The 13,387-nt window shown below is 56.9% G+C and overlaps 1 protein-coding gene across 2 annotated transcripts in view; it reads left to right on the forward strand.

Annotated features, from left to right (window-relative positions):
- Nucleotides 1-13,387, forward strand: part of CACNA2D2 (calcium voltage-gated channel auxiliary subunit alpha2delta 2) — a 140,891-nt gene that overhangs the window by 101,018 nt on the left and 26,486 nt on the right. For both annotated transcript variants that reach the window (XM_023231425.2, XM_023231424.1), the window contains exon 4: nt 8,291-8,350. In XM_023231425.2, coding sequence (XP_023087193.1) covers nt 8,291-8,350 — 60 coding nt within the window. The remainder of the gene's footprint in view (nt 1-8,290; nt 8,351-13,387) is intronic.

Genomic DNA, 13,387 nt, shown 5'->3' on the forward strand with positions numbered 1-13,387 from the left:
GGTTCCAGTTTGAAGCAAAAAAGCAATGAAAGCTGGTAGAATACCTGTTACCACCTGTGAGTGCCACTTCCTTTACTTCCTTGGGAAGGGATCTCAGAGCTCATGGCCTTCCTCCTCTTGATATTAAAATGCCCACTTTGGCCGGGTGCAGTGGCTCACACCTGTAATCCCAGCACTTTGGGAGGCCAAGGCAGGCGGATGACCTGAGGTCAGGAGTTCAAGACCAGCCTGGGCAACATGGTTAAACCCTGTTTCAGCATGGTGAAACTAAAAATACAAAAATTAGCCAAATGTGGTGGGCACCTATAGTCCCAGCTACTCAGAAGGCTGAGGCAGGAGAATCGCTTGAACTCGGGAGGCAGAGGTTGCATTGAGCTGAGATCGCACCACTGCACTCCAGCCTGGGCAACAGAGCAAGACTCCATCTCAAAAAAAAATTAAAAAATAAAAATAAAATGTTCACTTTTTGGTAACGTAACAGTAATGAGAGAGAGTGGGAGTTTTTTAAAGTGTCCTCTCTTGGCAAAATACAACATGGCAAGGATCCCTAGGAGCCCAGGATGTTCTGGAAAATTCTCTCTGACCTGAAATTCCAGCCTCTGGGATACCAGGTTCCCCACCCTGGCTGGTCACAGTCGTTCCCTCTGCGTCTCCATCACAGGCCACCCCTCATTTCTTCATATTTTTCCTAGGAAATTGAAGCACAGCCTGCCCCTTCCAGGCTGGAATGAGGGGGTGCAGGCACTGATTATCAAGCTCATGGCGCCCACAGGGAGCCGGCAGGCCTGGGCCCGGGTGGAGTGGCGGCCGCCCTGCTGCAGAGGGAGACCACAACTCGAATGGGTTTTTCCCTGTTACATGGATTCTGACCTTTTTAAAATAAATAAATAAAAATCCATTTTACTAATTTTTTTTATCAACTCGCAGAAGATGCATGAGTCCTGTGAGGGAAAAGGTCAGGGAGCCTGTTGCTGCCGATAGCGGCAGTGGCCTCCCATGCCAGCCTTCCCCAGAGGCACCCTCTGTGCCAGAAATGTTTATTTTCCTTGCAGGCTTCTGTTTGCTGGAATTGTGGTCTGGGGTTTGAGTGTTTTTTATTGCTCTGGTGGTCATTTTATCTTTAAGTTGTAAACATGGTTAATACAAAAAGAGTAGGTTTGAACCTTAAGATGTGTCATGGACTGGGCGTGGTGGCTCTTGCCTGTAATCCCAGCACTTTGGGAGGCAGAGGCAGGAGGATCACTTGAGGTCAGGAGTTCGAGACCAGCCTGGGCAACATAGAGAGAACTTGTCTTGTAATAATTAATTAATAAAAACTATAACAAAATTTTTAAGGAAAAAATACAGATGGGACAGGAGCCAAGCGTGTCCAGCATAGATGCAGCCAAGGGGCGAATGAAGCGGCCTTGAGGGATGGGTAAGGCTGGGTGCCTGTCCTGTCCCAGGAGGCACGCATGTCAGCAGTACACCCGACAGGAAAGCGCAGCCACTGGCGTGTCTCCATCACCCTCAGCGCATAAGTCACGGATCCTGCTTGACCCTCGCTGCCGATCCTGCTGCATTTCTCTTCATCCCTCAGAACCCAGCAAAATGTGGGGTCGGGGCAAGATCTGCCCTCAGAAGGTTGTAGTAAGTGAGATTGTGTCCATAAAGCTCTGAGCACATCGTGTGAGGGCCACAAAGTCGCTGAGGCGGCCATCATGCACGTAGCAGGCATTGTCTGTCCACACAAAGCCTCCCTCAGACCACGAGTGGTGCCAGGACAGGGCCAAGTGGCGATTCTCCTGGTCCCTGACTGTGGACGCACCTGCTTGGAGCAGGAGGTGGATGAACAGACAAACGTCTGCTCAAGGCTGGAACAGCAGCAGCAGAGGCCCACAGAGCCAGGGCCCCCTGACCCCACCTGCACTTCTGCCCCTACTGTCAGCCCTGGGGCTTCAGCTCCCTCCTGCAGAGCTGCATCTTGCTTCATTATTATGCAGATATTTTAATTAAGCAGATATGTTTTTAGACAGTTTTAAATATGTATATTATTTACTCATTAGACCATAACAGCTCTGGAAATTGGAAATCTGTATTTAGTATCTTTCTGTGCACAATACACAGCTAACGCAGGACCCACAGGTGGGGAGGGAAGATGGGTGGCAGTGGGACCAGTGCTGGGCTAGGCAGGGGCTGCTGGGCATCCTGGTACTTGCCCCCTCCCGTGGCATGGACCCAGTGATACCAAGGCTTGTGGGGGCAACTCAGAGGAACAGCTAGAAGGTCAGTTACTGATCCCCTCTCCTAGGAGAAGGGCAAAGGGACCACTCTGAGGGGTGGCAGGAGGGACCTGAGCCCAACCAGCTAGGCCCCACCTGGCCAGGGATGGTCCTTCCCTGGGACAGTCACTGTCCAACACTGCTGGGCTTTACCATCAGGCAAACCTGGGTTTGATGCCCCCTCTTCCTCCCTAGGGGTCTGGGGCAGCTACACTAATACTTTGAGCCTCAATTCCCTCAGCTGTAAAAGGAGGGGAGAAGGAGAATCTACTTCTCGTGAGTCTTGCTGGGGAGGCAGCAGTGAAGCCCTCACCCAGGGTAGGCACTGGACCACACCTAGTGATATCTTGTCGTTGCTACCTTCCTTGCAGCCCTCAGCAGCATTCTCAGGGCATACTACCCCCAGCCTCCACCCCGCAGCCCACACTTCATCACGGCCTCTGCCTGGCTCAGCCCTCACTGCCCTAGATCTCAACATCCTGCACCCATGGGTTCAGGGCCTTTTCTTCTAAGCCTCTCATATCCTGTAGGAAGTGGGAGTAACCATAACTAATTAAGACCAAAGAACTCTTCCAGCCTTTCCCTCTGGGCTGTGCAGAAAAAGTCCTATTTGATGGGCAGTTGCTCCTCAGACCCTTCTGAGCCACCAGCACTGGGCATGGAGGGACTCCCAGGTGAGGGCTGGTGAGGAGAGTAGGCCAAGGAAAAGTGGGGAGCACCTAGCCTGGGGGTGGGGGTGAGCAGGCCCTCTAAGAGGGTGAGAGCACCCAAGAGCCCCAGCCCCCCATCACCCAAGGCCCTCCCCTCCTGGCATGCAAGGGGCCTTCCTATCCCAGGTGTTGGCCTCTGAGGGGTGCCCATCCTGGCCCCAGGTCCCTGATCTCAGGTTCTTGACTGTCTCAGCTCCCACTGCAATTGAAAGCTGTTTAACGTAGCGAGATTTTCAGGTATCTGTGCAGGGGCTGCTCCCCAGGGGAGTATTGTCCCCAGCCCAGTGCACGACCAGTCCTCCTCTTTCTTGCCTTTTCCTGTAAGAATGGTTCCCAGAGCTGAGGGAAATTGATTAAGTGAAACTCTCTGATAATTGCCTCTGAAATGCCTGCTGTTACCGTGATGGACTTGGCTGTGAGCATCCCCACTCAGCAGTCCCACTGAGGTTCCCTCCAATACCCTGGTCATGATGGGGACGTCACGGGCCAGACAAGGCACCATCAGTGACTTCATAGCTACATTGCCATAGGCAGCCATTATCCCCCAGGATGTGCTGAAGAAAATAGACTCAGAGAGGTTAAACCACACACCCGGGGTCACACAACTGGCTGGGCAAAGCCAGACTCAAGCCCAGGCCTCTACACAGGTCCAGAGACACCCCAATCTTCATTTAGCAGACATTCATTGTGCACCTACTGTATGCCCAGGGCCAAGTTACCATAAACTTGACAGCCACTAGACACTTACCCACCAAACCCAGTGCTCAAGGGGAAAGCAGACATGGGAGAGGGTTCGCTGAGCATCAGGGTCAGGAAGTGGATGCAGGTAGAGGAGTCTGGGCAGGAGTGGCCTGGGAGGGAGCAGCATGTGCAGGGCCTGGTAGCAGGGCAACCAGAGACTGCAGGCAGCTCCAGGAGCAGAACCCAGAGCCCAAGCAAGGAATCGCTCCCAGGGGGACAGGCACTTGGGGTCAGGGCTAGGAATGGAGTGCATCTCCCCAAGACAGGCAGGCACTCCAGAGATAGGCAGGCACCCTGTCCCTGCCCTGTGTGGTATCCTAATACGTTCTTCCCTTGCCTCTGGGCCTCAGTTTCTTGCCGCTTCCAGCCTGTCCCCAAACCATCAGGAGGACCAGGGAGAGGTGGAAGGGAAGTGCTAGGAGGGATGAACCTCCAGGGGTGGGGCAGGGTGGGCACGGTCTCCCTGCCAGCCCTCAGCAGGCCTGACTGTTGTCAGCTCTATGGGGACAGGAGCCCAAGGTCTGGGTGCTCAGCCTGGGCCAGGCAGTTGGAGCTAAGCTTGGAGATCCCTGCCTCAGGACATGTCCTGCTTGGCAGAGGGGAGGGAAGCCCACCTTGTCCAGAGGGCTGGTTAAAGGCAAAAGGAAATTTCCAGGGGAGGTAACACAGTCTGATAGGGCTAACCAGGCAGAAAGAACAGATAGCAGGAGGGCCCAGAGCTGGACAAGAGCCAGCAAGAGAAACCTCAGGGGACTGGCTGCCTATGTGCAGCTGCTGAGGGTTGGAGGAAGGGGGCTGCCAAGAGCCTAGCCAGCCTGAGTGGGTGCAGTTACTATGTCCAGTTTATAGGCAGGATGTTGAGGACCAGAGTGGTGAAGACCCTGCTCCTAGAAAGTCAAACTTTGAACCCGGGCCAGGGCTTGGGGACTCCAGGGTCCAGGCTCTGATCTCTGCTCAGGGCCCCTCATGCACCCCAGTGGTGGTCCCAGTCCTCTCATTCTCAGGCCTGATGGAACCTCGTGGCCGAAGCCTGCCCACTCCACTACACCCACCAGCTGCCTCGGCCCTTCCTCCCCCACCACTGGGCCTGCCTGTTTAGCAATTTCCACACGTCCAGTGCCTAGGGATGGACTGATTGATCTGTAACACCGAAAAAATAATAATGGCTTGATCGTTACTGAGGATTAAAGGTAATCCTTTTGCTGTGGCTATTACGACTCCGTTATTCATGAGTCAGTGAGCTGACCCAGGCCTTTGAGCCCATGGGATTCCATGAGCTCAAGGAGGCTGGGGGTTGGGGCCTCCCTCTCTGGATCTCCCTTGCCCTGTCTGCTAGGCTCTGGAGCCAGAGGGGCCTGTAGCCCCATGTTTTGGGGCCCAAAGGTTTCAGGGTCAGAGCTGAGCCCTCAGAGGGTGAAGAAGCTGGCACCCCCTGGCCAGGAGTAGAGGCAGGGGCAGGAGAGCACAGTTCCTCAGGGTCATGGCCCAGCCTGGAGACTCCCACTAGTGTCAGTGTGGCATCTGCAGCCCCATCGACCCTTTGGCTTTTCTGTGGCAAGAGACTGCATCTGCTTCCCCCATTCTGCCCCAGTCTCAACCCCAGGGAAGGACAGGGGCCTCAGCAGAGCCCCACTCTGAGGAAGATTTGGCGTCCCTGGGAAGGTAGTGGTCACCAGGTAAGGAAGGAGGGGCACAGTGATGACAAAGCTCCACCCACGCACTGCTCATCAGGTTTACACAGCCTCCAGGCCAAGTACTGAGCCCAGCACCTGCCGTACTGGAGTTGCTCGACTAACACTGGTGACAAGTGTTGTGAACCGTACAAGTCACACAGTAATGCCCTCTATACAAGGGAACTGCAGGCTTATGAATTGGGGACCTCATCCATCCCTGGGTTTGGGATCAGTGGGTGGGCATTTGTGGTTTAGGCCAAGAGGAGGCTCCAGGATGGAAAAGCAAGAAGAGGAGTCAGGTGGGCCCTACAGGACCTCGAGAAGGTTGTACTTTTTACGTGCAGAGAAGTGGGAGCCACTGAAGGGTTTCAGGACAGGGGATGGTGATGTGACCAGATCTACATTTGGAGAAAAGGCTCCAGGTGTTGTGTGGAGAATAGGTGACGAGGATGAGAGGACCCAGGTTCCAGGCAGGACGGAGCTTGAGCTGGGGATGCACAGGTGGTATAAGGGATGCCAGGGGTGGAATGGAGGAGGCAGAGGGGCCAGGGTGGGTGGCCTGCCCCAGAGGGGCACTCTGAGCTCAGGTGGGTCTGAGGGTCACTCCAGGGAAGTGTCCAGGAGCTCAGGAGGGCCAGGATTGGAGGCAAGACATGGGAGGCGTCACGGAGTAGAGAGACCTGGGGCCCCCGAAACCCTAGGAGTGTGAGGCTGGGCTGGGGAGAGAGGAGGGTGTGGGTCCCAGCCAAGCAGGCCCTGCAATTAAGGGTGGTGGGGGACAGAGGACTGAGCCTACAAAGGAGAGGGAAGCAGAGGCCAGGAGGGCCAAGCTCTGTGGGGTGAGAGAGTTTGACCCCAAGAGGCACTTTCTCTCCCTGCTCCCGGGACCCCAGCCTCATAGCCTCCCCACCATGCAGTGTCCTTGGCCTGAGGAGGGGGAGCTGGCCCAGTGGGACTGGGGATGGCCCTGGACAGCCACTCTAACTATGGGGGTGTGACACCCTGCCCCAGGAGAGCAGAGACCACAGCTCCACAGGAGGCCCCACCTTGCTCCCTGCCCTGCTAGTCCATGCTTCAGAGGAGGAAACGCCGGCCTCCATGACCTGACTCCCACTTCCCCCTAATGGGCAACTGACAGGCTTTAGGAGGACGTCCCCTCCAGGGCCCACATGTCATATCAGGCCTGGACTCAAGGATGGGGGTGAGGTGTCCTGAATACCAAGGGGCAGGACCTTCTGAGCAAGGCTGTAGGCCTGGAGGTGGGACACGCCTGCTTCACCGTGGGACAGGGTGGGATGGGGTGAGAGACCAGAGCCACGCGCCTCACTGGGCATGGTGGGCCCAACAGAGGCTGGTCCTTGGATCTCGGTCATGGTTAGAGCAAGACTAATGCAATGGTGAGGGCTGGGCTCCAGGGCCCAGCCTGAGCCGGTCTCACCTTGTGACCTTGGGCAGGCTGCTCACCGTCTCTGTGCCTGGCCGTCCTCATCTGAGGAGGGCCACAATGGCCCCATGCCAGGCACACTGTGAATGGTACAAGGTGCACAGCACACGAGTCACTGGCCAGGGGAGGGTTCGGTGTGCAGTAGGTGGCCAGTTGATAGTGATGGTTGTCATTATGATTGACAGGACACCACTGCTTTCAGCTCTGCAGAAGGCCTCCAGGGCCAGACTCAGTTCCATCCTTGGGAGCCCCAAAGTTTCCTGTAGAGACAGGATCCTTAGAAAGTACCTAATGGCCGGGCTCAGTGGCTCAAGCCTGTAATCCCAGCACTTTGGGAGGCCGAGATGGGCGGATCACGAGGTCAGGAGATCGAGACCATCCTGGCTAACACAGTGAAACCCCGTCTCTACTAAAAAATACAAAAAATGAGCCTGGCGAGGTGGCAGGCGCCTGTAGTCCCAGCTACTCGGGAGGCTGAGGCCGGAGAATGGCGTAAACCCGGGAGGCGGAGCTTGCAGTGAGCTGAGATCCGGCCACTGCACTCCAGCCCGGGCGACAGAGCTAGACTCCATCTCAAAAAAAAAAAAAAGAAAGTACCTAATAAGAATGTCTGGGTGACCTGGGCTTAGGCCCAGAGGGTGGCCAGGCCCCAGTGCCTTCTCCAGCAAGCCTTCCCTGAGGTCCCTAGCCCCCACAGCACTGTGCCTCCTGCCCCTCAACCTCTCCTGCCATGGTGGTTCTGCGAGGTTGTGCCTGTGAGCTGTGAGAGGCAGGACCAGGCCTGTCACACCTCCACCAGTCAGCGCAGTCTGGCACCCAGCGTGCCCAGTGGCAGGTGTGGGATGGATGGGCACACAGCTATGCCCTGAGGGACATTCTGCTCTCAGGCACAGGGGCTTTGTTGCAAGAGGCCACTGGAACCAGCCCCAAAGAACAGGAGAGGCTCTTATGGACAGGGGGCTTGGGAGCCCTGTGGGAAGGGGCTCAGGAACCCTGGGAGAGGGACCATGGGCCTGGGTGGGCAGGGTGGGCTGTGGGCCCCTCCTGTGGGGCTCTGGGTAGCTGGCAGAAGGGCAGGGCAAGGCGAAGCACTCTCTAACTTACAGCTCAACCTTGGCTCCAGAGGAGCTTCCTCTTGGCACTGGGGTGATACAAGTGTGTGGGGGATAGAGAGTGGCACTGGGGCTTGGCTTAGTACAAGGAGTCCCATGGAGATGCCACTGGGGTCACTGCACAGGCTTCACCTTTCCTGCGTGGACCCAGCTGTGGTCAAGGAGGTGCCCACACAGCAAGCTGGGGAGTATCTGGGGCAGAGAATCTCTGAGGGTCTCATAAGATGAGGGGAAGGGAGTCCCTGGTCCAGCCTGGCCCCAGGGAGTGCTGGGGATGGAGAGGCTTTGGGGTGGGCATAGGGCAGGCTGCCTTCCTCAGCCTCTGACCTCCCTGTGCTCTGTCCCTCAGAGACTGGCTGATGCTGCCGAGAACTTCCAGAAAGCACACCGCTGGCAGGACAACATCAAGGTAGGAACCCCAGTGCCCTGCCCAGCACTCAGGGCATGCCCATCCGTGGGTGGGTGTGAATGCCGGGGGGATGGGAGCTACCCAGACACATGAGGGACACGGAGGGGTCTGTGGAGCAGAGCCAGAAGTCTGTGTCCAACATTCAGCAGCTACTCCAGGTGCCCCTCACTGCTGGCCATACAGCGAGGTATGAGTCCACATTCACTCCAGAGGAGCTGTGGAGTCACCCGTGAGTGGGAAGGCTGCTTGAAAGTGGTGTTCCCTATGTTCCCCAGATAAGGTGTTCAGATTCTTGGAGAGACCCTGGGTCAGAAGCCTTTGGACTTCAGGACTTGTCAGAGGCTTTAATACAGTGACGTGCAGGAGATGCTGGAAAAAGAGGACCGGATGCCCTTCCCCGACTTCCCTTCCCTGACTTCCCTGAACAGCAACCTGTCCACCCAGGAGGCCCTCAGGCTGGGCTCAGGGGACTGGGCTGCCATGGTCACAAAAGCCTCTCCTTCCACCTCAGAAGGAGCTCAGGCTCGGTTCTTGGAGCAGAGATGCAAGAAGCTGAGTGCAGAGGGCCTAGTGCATGGGGGAGTGAAGGGGAGCCTCACCCATCCCAGCCTAGGCCTGAGTTGCCCTCACCAGTTCCTTGCTGTATTTGATTTTGCCTGGGGCTAGATATACCTGCCCTCCAGCCAGCATCAGATGGAGGCAGGGCTCTTCCTGGATTCAAGGAAGCCCCAGTGCCAAGGATGATGTAACCCTTGAGAACCAGACTAGTTGGCAGGGCTCCTGTGTCCTCCACAGCTGCTCGGGTGTCTGGGCCGTGCCTCCTAGTAGTCTTGTGCTAAACACAGGGAGGGGCAGGGTTGGGGTGGCAGACCTGACTCGCTCCAGCTCTGGGCCAGGCACATCTGCTCTAGGAAGCAGTGGGGTTATTGTCCCTATTTGACAAGAAAATAGAAGCACAGAGTGGATAGACCTACCGGAGGTTACCTGTTGGTGGCAGAGATTCACAGCTGGCTATCGGGTGTCAGGGGCTCATGCCTATGATCCAAGCTCTAAATCTGTTCCTCCTCCCCAGTCCCCATCCCCCAGGCCATGCTGAGCTGCCTCACCTTGCCCACACCATGGCATTCTTCCTTTACCCCTGGCAGGTGCTGGGTGCTGCCCTCAGGGAGTTCACATGAGATTAGAAATGAGGCCGGGCGCGGTGGCTCAAGCCTGTAATCCCAGCACTTTGGGAGGCCGAGACGGGTGGATCACGAGGTCAGGAGATCGAGACCATCCTGGTCTACACGGTGAAACCCCGTCTCTACTAAAAATACAAAAAACTAGCCGGGTGAGAAGGTGAGCGCCTGTAGTCCCAGCTACTCGGGAGGCTGAGGCAGGAGAATGGCGTAAACCCGGGAGGCGGAGCTTACAGTGAGCCGAGATCGCGCCACAGCACTCCAGCCTGGGTGACAGAGCAAGACTCCGTCTCAATAAAAAAAAAAAAAAAAAAAGAGATGAGATTAGAAATGAAAGGTGATTTTCTAAGGTGAACAAATGAATGAGCTAGTTACTCCCTAAACCAACCGCCCTTCCCCAGGAGACAGGACTGACCCTTCTCTCCCTCTCTCCTACTCCAGTGCTACTTGCTCACAGTCCCTGTGGGACCCAGGCAAGGGCTTCAGTTTCTCCATTTGGCAAAGGACTGACTGGTGCCAGTGCTGCCTGTGAGCTCAGCTCTGGGGTGTGAAGGAATCACTGCACACGTCAGGCTACATGGGTGCCAAGCTGCTAATGGCATGGGTGCATCTCTGGCCACACCAGCCCTTGGGCCCTAAGTACTTCTGTCCTGAGATGAGGCAGTAAAGGGCTCTGGCTGCTCCCCTTCCCCTGGCTTGACCTGAGGTGCCCCCCAGCTGTGGGTGTGACCACAGGGCCAGCTGGGCCCGGCCTTGTTCCTCTCCCTCCCTGCCACATCCCGCCGGGTGCCTGCTGGCCTGTCCCACTGGTGTCTCAGGTAGGGTGGGTGGGGCTGTAGTCACCTCCCTCCTTCCCATCTACTGGGTCACTGTTCTTCCCAGGAAGCACTGCTGCTGCCACAACTGCCAGGCTGAAAGGCATCAATGCTAATGGTGTGTCTAAGAGCCCAACACCAGCCAGCTATGCTCGGGCTGTCAGGGAGAGCTGGCAGCAGTGGCTGCAGGAGGGGCTGTCCATGCCAGGGGAGGGTGCAGGGACTTGAGGCTAGGAAGGGATGCTGTTCTGTCCCTTGCAGGCACACCACCCACCCCTGAAACCACATCCTTCCAACGACCTTCAGGAGGTGACAGACAAGGAGCCATGTTCCCCCAGCACTCAGGAGAGGTACCTGGCCTGTGCCACAATTCCAGCCTCAAACTCAGGCCCTCTTCCTAGGAATGCCCTTATCTACCCCTCCTTCAGTGCAAAGCCTCTCTCTCCAGATCTCTGCCTAGGACTCCCTTTTCTAGCCCCAACCCTAGGATCGGCCCCCACTGCCCACAGCAGTGACAGGGTGACCAGAAGCAGTCTTCTTACGTCTGAGATGGGGAGGATGGTGCCCAACTGTTCTGGCCACAGAGGAGATGTTTGGCTCATGTGGCCAGACTGGAATCCACTGCACCATCAGCCGGGTGTGGCCGTCCCTGTGTTGACAGCACACAGCAGGTCCAGGTGCAAACCTCTGAGGAACAGACAATGGTATCAGTGTCATAACCCACATCCGCACGCCCACAACTCCACTGACCTCAGCCTGGGGGGTAGGGGATTCTGGAGTCTGCAGGGTCAGAGCTGGGACAAGAGATCAAGAGGGCAATGCCTGGATGTAAAACTCCTATCCCCTTTCCTCGTCCCTGGCCAACCCAGACCCTTGGACACTAGGGAAACGATGGCCCTGATTAGCAGACAATGCCTCACATGCCCCCACAGGCGGGCAGCAGGTGCCCTGGTGCCCATAACGCTTAGGATAGATGAAGAGGGACCACCTGCCAGACCACACTTGGTGCCAGCACCATAACTATGCCAATACTGTGTGCCACCGAAACCACCACCAGGGAGGAGCTGGGCCAGGGCATGGGTAGGGGAGGGGGAAGTGGCCATTGGCCCCAGGGCCTCAGTGCCAACACCAGGGCCTACAGGAAACAAAGCCATGCACTGGGAGTTGAATGGAAGAGACAGCCCTCCCCTGGGAAGCGTAAGGGAAGGACACAGCCCTGCCCTGGGGAACGTGATGGTGGGCGTGGACGGAGCTCTGCCTAGGGACTAAAAGGAGGGCTGTGTGGGGGCTGGGCCAGGCTGGAAGAGCCAGCTGGACAGGACAGGTGGCCTTTCTGGCCTGAGGGTCTGACCCAGCCATAGGGCCCCTGCGAGCCTCTGCCAAGCCAGCGACAGACGGCTCTCTCAGAAAACAGTCCTCTTGGCCGGGCTGAGCTGGCACTAGGCCAGGGCAGGAAGGCCAAGCGTCCTCACTGGTGCAGCGGGTGGCTGGCCTGGGCCTGCACAGGCAGCTGGTGGGCAGGCGGCAGTCATGTCTGGCCAGGCCTTGGCAGCCACCTTCTAAGCACTGAACTCGGATGGCAACTGCCCTTCCTCCGCTCACCCCGTGCTCACTTCCTCAGCTTGTTCCGAGACCCACCCTCCTCACACCTCTCTTGGGCTTGGCTCCTGCTAAGGAGAATGTGTGTCACCAACACAAGGGTCACATGGACCCTCCTGCCCCGCCCCTCGCCTATTATCTGTGTACCAAGTCCACATGGGAGGGCATGTGTGTGAGTTCAGAGTGGGTGATTCCCCCAATTCCTGCCCAGTTGGGCAAAATGGCCCCTAAAATGTCAGGTAACACAGGGTATGTCAGGGGAGTGGACCCCAGACATTAAGGACACCCGTTTCACCCCACCCAGGGTTCTTCCACACTCAGCCTCTCCTCTGGGCTGTGGAGTTGCGAAGACGGAAGGTTTCCCCTCATGGGCAGAGTTGGCCCTACCCCTGGGGAGGCCCAGCTCCCTGTTCTCTTCACGCCCTCAGAGGATATTACGAGTGGGGAAATAGAGACCCAGAGGTGAGGCCTCATGGAGGCTGCGTGATTTAACTGGGCAGCCTTGCCTCCTCGGGGGTGACCCCTGGAATTCCTCAGAGGGCCACTGGGACAAGCCAGTAGGCTGGGTCCTTTTTGGCTCAGCCTCAGTCTTCACTCACTGCCCAGGATTCCAGAGCTCACATGTCCAGGTCAGAATTTGAGGCCAGGACTCTTTGCCGAGGCCCTTGTACTCAGTCACTAGAGAATACTGCCTCCTTGTTGCTTAACCCAGGTACTGTGTTGGCCCAAGCAGACAGAGGCCTTCTCGGGGACCCTCCCATCCTGACCCTGACGGCCCCCTCCTGCCACAGCTCCACACCACTTCATGCATAGCATTCACATGTATTTATGATATGTTTTCACATGTATGACCTTGTGTGCCACCATCCATGCTCTTCCTTTTTTTTTTTTTTTTTTGAGACAGTCTCCCTCTTGCCCAGGCTGGGGTGCAGTGGCCGGATCTCAGCTCACTGCAAGCTCCGCCTCCCGGGTTCACGCCGTTCTCCTGCCTCAGCCTCCTGAGTAGCTGAGACTACAGGCGCCCGCCACGTCGCCCGGCTAGTTTTTTGTATTTTTTTAGTAGAGATGGGGTTTCACCGTGTTAGCCAGGATGGTCTCGATCTCCTGACCTCGTGATCCGCCCATCTCGGCCTCCCAAAGTGCTGGGATTACAGGCTTGAGCCACCGCACCCGGCCCATCCATGCTCTTCTTACCAAGGAAGGGGCATGGTCTCGCCCTCCTAGAGGCAGGAGAGGCCGAGAGGGGTCATTCCCACATGCATCAAGCCCTGGGGGGCAGGGAGGCCATACAGAATCCTGAGCTTCATCTGTCATCTGCAGGGGGCTAAGAATCCTCCTGGGTGACATGTCCCCCTATGTCCTTGATGCCACCAATATCTGATGTTCCACTAAGACCGTGAAACGGCAGAATAGAGAAGCGGAGCCCCTGGAGCAGCTGGAGAGGT

Source organism: Piliocolobus tephrosceles, chromosome 2 (assembly GCF_002776525.5).
Source record: "Piliocolobus tephrosceles isolate RC106 chromosome 2, ASM277652v3, whole genome shotgun sequence".
NCBI classification, from domain to species: Eukaryota; Metazoa; Chordata; class Mammalia; order Primates; family Cercopithecidae; genus Piliocolobus; species Piliocolobus tephrosceles.